Here is an 8,126-nt window from a genome sequence, read left to right on the forward strand (position 1 = left end):
ATAGAACAGTTGTGTGTTGCTTGTAGGCTAGACTTGACATATGGGAGAAGCAAAGAGCAGCATACCTCGAAGGGTCCACCTCAACTTGGCTCGAAGGGAGACCTATCAGGCATCGACTACTATGGGACGCGTGGCCGCCTCGTGCAAGAGTTCGAGGGTCGCCCATACCCACTTCCAGTGGGGTTTCACGCCTATGCAGTCTAATTGTCAGATATTCCGCATGCAATGTCGACGCACGATAGGATGAGTCTGGAGGATGCTAGAGGCGATGCCAGTGACTTTCGGGCTGCAATATCAGGATCGTCCGCCAATTCGAGCTGAGCCTTTCGGATGGCGAATGGTTCAAGCGCCCATACCGTATATCTTTTGCAACGTGGCAACCTCTAGCCACTTCTTCGCGGCAATAGCCTCAAGGGTCAACACATTTCAAGCGGCACAAAGTCCTCTTCTTGTCAGTTAGCTTCATTGCCTGAGAGAGAAAATTTTTTCAACATGGGTGATGGACTACTATGTACGTTCTATTCACATCTTCTCCATCTTCTCCATCGCGTCCATACTAGACTCGGATGTCCGGTAGCTGTGTGCCGGGGACATCATGCTGAGACCGTCCGAGGCGCACTCAAGTCTCAATCTCGATGAACCTTGACTTACGTGGTTTGCCAGGCATGGCTCCGCCGTCGGCGTTACCGAGACCTCATCACGACATATGGGTTCTGATAATCGACTTCCCATGCGCAGGCTTGAACAACCTTGCGACGCGGCGCTCGTGTCCTCTGGTCTGCAAGGCCTGGCTTCCCACGGCCCGCTCTCAGCTCTACAACACGGTCAGGATACACACACCGAATCAGTGCTTACGACTTGCTCGTACACTCACGGAGTCTTCAGAGAGGGGGCATCTCATCCGCGGCCTGTACTTCTGGTTTCCCGACTGCTACGGTTGGCCATCATATACGACATCAACCATCCCATTCGGCACATACGCCATCGTCCAACTAACAAGACTAAGCCACCTTCATTTTTAGCATGACTCCAATACAACGATTCCGCGATCACACATGGCGTTCTTCCAGCTGTTCGCGGGCTGTCGTACGTTGGAGGGGCTCTTTCTCACCAACGCACGGACACAACAGTTCGCAGACTTGCTGCAGTCATCTGGTCTTATCCCGACATCGAGACGCTCAACCTCTCATCTTGCTTATGGGAGTCCAGCGATCAAGAGGTGAATTCCTTAGAATACCCAGGTCACTGCCGCAAATTGCGTTCCTTAACGGTTAGCATTCTGCACCTTCCATCCGAGTTTCCCATTCAACCACCAGCTCATCTCTGCTCGCTGATGATTCTACGCTGATAGATATCCGATGTGGCAAAATGGGATGTACTACTACCCCCATTGGGCTACACACTCAGACACATCGAACTGGTCATCGACGAGAGCACTGACCCCAGGCTATACAACTTTCCCAGTGCGTATATATATCGAACGAAGAGCGTATAGTCTGCTGACATATGGCTGACTCTCCTCTTCTCAGTGTTCTCTCCTTACCTCGGCCTGGAAACCCTGAGCCTCACCCTTTTCGGCCAGGATATCTCGTACACAATTGAGGCTCTACGGCACGTTCGCTCACAGGAACTTCGGCAGATCGCTATTACGCATTTGTGCTTTGATCAATCTGGAGAAGACACAGTGTCCCAGTGGAGTAAACTTTCCCTCGACGGCTCTCTCGCTACACAGGCCTACCGTGGGCTTGAGATGTTGCATATCACTCTCTGCGCGGCTGAACCATATGTCGAAAATGTGGATGGTAGATGGGACAAGTCATGCAATTCATTCCTGCCAAAATGCTATAAACGTGGCATTGTTGAGCTTTCTCTAGAAGACGGTAAGTGAAGTTGCTCAAATTCGATACGATTGCTGACAATGTCACTAGTGGATGACCCGGAGTGAATTGACATGGAAGGAGCCGTCGCTCGCATTACTGACTCGCGTTCAGGACATTTGTAAGTCTAACTTCAGCTACATGACTTCCGCACTCGTGATTGGGCACTCCATATTTGCATCTGTGTCTTGCCATCATGGTTATCTAACGACCTCCTGAATTGCTGTAGTTGCTCAGAGTCGTCGTCCCGGATGATGACCTTGAACCAGTCCATACCTATTCGCCGGGCGACGCGCCAAGATCCACCTGACATGTAACATCGAAGGTGTTCAGGTTCACATCCGGTAGTGGCTTGAGAGCTTCCTCAATAAATATGGCTTTGGGGTTGAAGACGGCGCATTTGCTTCTCGATCTGTCATAGCCTTCAGAATCGGGCGGTATCCTCGCTATGAAGTCCAGTCAGCATATACAGTCATACACGGGTCCTCGGGACAATGAAATGTTGTCGCTAATCCTGAGCCGTCCCCTCCCCTTGCAGACCGAATTGATCGGAGAATACATTCACGTGGAGTACTCGATTCAGCATCATGAGCTGGCTCACCTTCGCTATGCATGTCTGTAGAGATCAGATCGGGATGGCGAAAGCTTGCGAAGACAATGTTGCGATCATAACATGTACAAATTGCGCATCCCACGCTAGCGACGCATTTGGCGCACACCGCTTGTCGATACATACACTCTACCACGGACTACATGCCTCTACACTGAACTGACGCAGCGATCGTGGCTCGCCTCTCCAGATTTCGCCTTCGCGTGGGATGGCAGACCACCTCACGCTCCCATATGACATCTACTGTCTCGTCCTTGACATGATAGCGACGGAGGAAACCCACCTACCCTTACTATACAGCACACTTCGCGCTTGTGCACTAACTTGCCCATCTTGGATCCCACGCGCCCACTTCCACCTCTACCGCAGAGTGGTGCTGCCGACTCGTAGAGCATTCCTGTGCTTTGCGCGTACCATCTCTCACTCGCCACATTTTGCTCCGCTAGTGGAGCAAATCGACGTCAAAGTCTCCCCCGCACACGACTGCGGCTGGCCGCACGATCACAGGCAAATCGACGTCTCGTTCCCGAGGCACGCATTAGACCAGCTGGTAAACCTAAAGTCTGCGCGCTTCACGAGTTCCTTCCAGTTTGCCCAAGTACCGGAGTCGCTGGTTGCGTTCGTGAGGGCGTTCGCACCATGCGGTGGGTTGCGGAAGCTTTCTTTCCATCGCTTCTTTTTCCCTGAGTTCCGGGAGCTCGTCATCACCTTGTGGTCATTCCCTCGGGTGACCTCGCTGTCTGTCGTCGAGTGCGGTTGGTGCACTCCTCGGAGTATACTTGAGCTTCCCGATGCCAACACGTTCCCAGCTCGGTGCCATAGCCTCAATATCTTACTAGTGAGAATTTATGCGGCGTCTCACCAGTGTGTTCACCAACCTAAGAAGCCATAGATTTCAAAATGTTGTTTCACAAACCCTATTTTGGACGTTGTCAAAACGTCTATTCACGACCTGAGTCTCTGGGCATCTGGAGACAGGGACCAATGCCAAGGTGAGAGCTCGACCTCCTGTCTTCACCGTGCACCGTCTATATATTGATGAGCAATTGTCAGCCATATCATCTTTCCCTGCGCTGAGAAGGCTCACCTTAGCCTTCTCCATGCTGCAGTGGGCAGTGGCCGTCCTGGCGCACGTACGGTCGGAGCACGTACGAGAGATCAAACTGAGGTTGAACGCGAACTGCTTTGCCGATGAAGAGTCTGTCGAGGATGCCGCCCAACTTGACGAGATTCTCTCGCGTGCGCCGTTCCTAGGCCTGCGTCGCCTGACCATCATCGCTCAGTGGCCTAATGCCAGGAAGGGACGGGAGTACTTGGGGAAACGCTGGACCCTGCAAGTCCATGGTTGTCTTCCCGAGTGCCATAAGCGCGGCGTCCTGCGTGTGCCCGTCCAGTAGGCAAGATGTGAAGTGTCCCCGTTCACCCCCATCACGGCTCACTAACAAAAATTTGTCTTATACACTAGATTCCCTCACGAGCGCATCTCGGTATTTCCAGAGAGGCATCTCATTTGCAAGAGCCGTATCTTGCGAACAGCGTTGTTAGACCGCGGTCATAAACGCCTCACAGTGCCTGGCCGCTGTCAGGAAGGTTACGAGATACGCCTGCCTCGAGTTTCCACATGGCAGGCCAGCAGGAGAACCCCGTTGCCACGCCGGATCCCCACTGCAGCCGATGCAGTCCTGCGCCCGCTGTCGCTGGGAAAAAATTGAAGCTGTAGGTTTATCGTGAGCTGTGTGATCATTGTGTATGTAATATAGCCTCGATGCAACACCATTACATCGAAACCTACTGGCGAGGCATTCATTCCAGCGCTTCTGATGGAGTCTACCCTTGCTCCGGATCGGACTGCATGGAAGGATTCGCAACGCCGAGGCGATTGATCATGCTGATAATCAGCGGACACTGAAGGAGCTTGGTTGTGTGAATTGAGTAGCAAAAGCATGCTAGGACAAACAGAAAACGTGAGAGAGCAGCTTCGACATTGTATGCTAAGAGAACATATCGGATATGGCAGGATCAAAGGGGGACGGATGCGAGAAAATACGGAAGTGCGCGTGTCAAATGCACAGTACAATTAGCTATAGGCTACAGGTCCGGAGAAACGCGAATGCAGTATGTACGTTGTTGCTAATGATCAAAGAAGTCCGACATGGAGCCCAACGATATGCTGCGCGTGGATGCGTCATAAATAGCAGAGATGTGGCCGCAGTCGCCCTCCCACTCCCAGACACCAGGAACGTGCACGTCCGCCGCCGCCCTAGTGAGGCTTCTGAGGTCTCGGCGCCCGAGCGAGCTGCCGCGATCGCACGCTGGGGTTGCCATAACCCAGGCATGCGGAGCCAGCCACGAATGGCGGCGGCTGAGGACGTAACGAGAACAATAGATATTCACGACCCCGATGCAAGGCGTATCGTTCCCGCAACTGCTGCTGCGGTCTTTCGAGATGGCTGGAAGCCGTATGAGGACGGGGAAAGCGCCGGCATCGACACATATGTGCCTAGCGTAAAGCGGCACAGCCCGTGCCAGGGACAACGCAGGGGACGGGGATTATGAGCGCGCTCGAAAAGCTCGGCTGTGGCTGACCGACCGCATTCGCCGTACGAGTATGGGATATGACCGTACGAGATTAGGTGTACCTGGCGTCGGTAAAGCAGATCTAGGGACATCTGAGGGGTGTGCCGGCGGCGCCGGCGCAGTGGACGGCAGAAACATGTGTGTGGGAGGGGATGTGAAGGGGTATGTGAATGCAAGCCGGCCAAGGCGGGCAAGGGGATATCGAAAAACGACATCCGAGAATGCGTCGAAGAGTCTCGTAAACCGGTGAAGACGGCAACCGTGCGTACGCTCCGGGAATTAGGTTAACCCATAGCGATAGCGGCGCTTCGTCGACCGCGAGATGCACATGCAGCGAATAGAGCGGTAGTCGCCTTCTCAAAAGAAGACAGGGCCGTTTGTCGAGGCAGCGGTACGAATGGCGGTCTGGGAGGTAGAGGAGCCAGAAGGCTTTGAGCTGGAGTTCGCAGATTGCGAGAAGGAGACAGGTGAGCAAGTGGAGGAGAGCATCGTGTTGAGCGTGGTGGCAATATGGGCTCGGATGTAGGCGATGCTTGTCAAGATGTGAGGGATGTTGCGACCAGGGTAGTGCAGCGAGTCGGTGTAGAAACCAGACTGGAAAGAATAGTGAGGACATAGGACGTACCGGGCAAACACTATATATACCGAACGCAAGAAGACACTGCACTGGACGATAATGATACGCTGTGCGTCTTGGGCAGTTACAATGACGTGGTCTGACTCGGCTACATTTCTGAGTCGCCTCTGTGTCTGCGTCCGGTACCTGAAAATCGGGAACGATATGACTTGTCGACAAGACGACAGGGCGTGCGGACTGTCATCCTACCCTCAATGCGATGAGCAGACGCCTTACGGCGCGATGCCAAATTGGGTAACATTCCACCTACTACCATGGTCAACGACAGAACCAGGATCACGTTTGAGCTCACTCAGCAAGCTTGACCAGCCCTTGAACCCTTCAGGGCTGCTTGGGCCCGCTTACAAGCTCAAATTGGCGTACTCGCAGCACTTGGCGACACTGTGCCATCAAGGATTTACATAACGTCCTGCGGGATGTGGCACCCGGGCCTTTGCGGTTGGTGTTCTGTATTTGCCGCGTACGTCGCTGAGAATTCGGCGATGCCGTAGATATCCGACTATTGAGATATCAGACGGATATCAGTGCGGAGAACAAAAGGAGACGGCCGCGGAAAAGAGGAGACATACCGCGCACAGCCGCATTAGACACCATAGAACGCACAAGTCCGCTGCGGTGAGCGCCGAGTCAGAAGCGCAAACGCATCCCAGCAGCCGCAATTTTGGAAGATATCTGTGACTCGAGTCATTCGCTCAGGCTTCCAGACCACAAAACGCTGACCTGTACTGGTCATGTCTCCTCGAGGCACATGCGGTGGACACGGTGGAAAGGGGCGGTGCTCGGATTTGTTGGCCGGAACAGGCCAGTGTTGTACTTTCACATCAGTGGAGAAACGCGGATGATACGTTTAAGCTACCGTGTTGCACAGCCTGCAGTGTCTGTGCGATGACCCCGTTATGATCGTGAATGAAGGGATGTTGTCGATGAGACGGAATCCTGAAATTGATAGGATGTGGATGACCGAACACTTGCTTAGCTGGTTCAACTCAATGACAGGCGCTTGGTGTTAAATTGAACCGATACGCTTAATGTGCGGATCGCTCCCGGCAGGCAAGTTGCCCCCCTTGCCTCGGTCGACATTCGCTCAATATCAGAGCGCATAATCAGCCGTCCCTGTCATCGAAACACCTCTGTCTTTGTTTTCGTTCTGTGCTTCCCTTGTTTTCCTACTGGAAGCCCTTGGCCGTGACGCCGCACCAGACGACGTTGATTACCAATGGATTTTGACTGCCGTCTACACAGCCAAACATGTTTCTACCGTTCTTCGCATGTAATATAACAAACGAAGATTGAACTTAAGGATGGAGCTCCTTTCACTCGTACCACCACCTACGGCAACTTTCCCACGATCGTCAGCCAATAGGAGCGGGCTACGTCGTGCGGTCAGTTATCCCTCTGGGCGACGGCCTATAGCGTACATGAAACAGCAGCAATACATACGGACAGTAGGATGCCCCAGGACGCTACCAGGCGAGGACCGGCAGCGTCGCCACAAACCGCCTCGCAGACAAGAAAGACATCGACAACTGTAGCGACAGGCGCACCGCCTACCAAGCAACTGCGGTCCACACCGGCTACAGCCACCTTTACGGCAGCGGTGGACAAGATTCAGACCATGGACGAAGCTCTCGCTGTCTTGCGGAAAAATCAGATGGTACCGGCGGCTGGAGAACCCACGGCGGAGGGCCTCATCACGGGCCTTCATCATATAGGAGTGGGACTCTCAGGGAAGATGGCATGGGCGTCGGAGTGTTGCATAGCATTAGCCGTCTATGCCAAGGCGGTCATAGAGAGCGCGGTAAGCAAATCATTGACGGAAGCTGTACTCACCCGCTTTGAGTCGCAGACGAAAGAACTCATCGGCACCCTGGAGGCGAGGGTGGCCGCCGCTGGCGACCATATCGCTGAACTCGCAAATGAGCTGGCAGGGGTTGCGGAATGCGCAAAGGAGAAGATTGAAGGGGCTGTAGAGAACATTCAGGAGGCAGGATGCGCAGGCCTCCCCCTCGGTGAGTCGTCACCTGTCTCTCTCCCTTTCTCCTATGCGGAGGCTGTAAGAGCAAGCCTCCCGGGTACCACACGAGCTGCGCAGTTGAGTGTCGTAGACCGGGAGAGCATCCGTGCACGACAGATCCTTATTGATGGCTTCCCTGGGAACCGCGACGGCACACTCTTGGAGACAGAGATTCTAGAGCAGGCTAATGATGCGCTCGATTACCTCTCGAGAGAAGAACTTGACGTTCCGGAAGGTCTCCGCTTTACTGCGGCGAAGGCCCTCCGGAACGGGGGAGTAGTTCTGGAGCTCGCCACACCAGACCTGGCGAAGTGGATAGTGCAGCACGCACACGATTATGAGTTTGTTTTGAGCCCAAGGGCAAAGATTCGCCCTCGCCAGTACAAGTTGGTTGCGGAGTTTACACCGGTT

General features: G+C 53.8%; 2 protein-coding genes across 2 annotated transcripts; one reads left to right on the top strand and one right to left on the bottom strand.

The window, feature by feature from the left end:
- Positions 1-4,400: 4,400 nt before the first annotated feature.
- DICSQDRAFT_155415 (uncharacterized protein) lies at positions 4,401-5,460 on the bottom strand. The gene has a single exon (XM_007366131.1). It carries the CDS (start codon positions 5,277-5,279, stop codon positions 4,878-4,880), a length of 402 nt encoding a protein of 133 aa, XP_007366193.1. The 5' UTR covers positions 5,280-5,460; the 3' UTR covers positions 4,401-4,877.
- Positions 5,461-7,316: 1,856 nt separating this feature from the next.
- Positions 7,317-8,113, top strand: DICSQDRAFT_170513 (uncharacterized protein; the record flags this gene model as incomplete). Its single annotated transcript, XM_007366132.1, has 2 exons — positions 7,317-7,499; positions 7,548-8,113. Coding segments are annotated over 2 exons (749 nt in total), but the record flags the coding sequence as incomplete, so codon positions are not given.
- Between the last annotated feature and the right edge of the window lie 13 nt (positions 8,114-8,126).

This window comes from Dichomitus squalens, assembly GCF_000275845.1.
Source record: "Dichomitus squalens LYAD-421 SS1 unplaced genomic scaffold DICSQscaffold_16, whole genome shotgun sequence".
Lineage (NCBI taxonomy): Eukaryota > Fungi > Basidiomycota > Agaricomycetes > Polyporales > Polyporaceae > Dichomitus > Dichomitus squalens.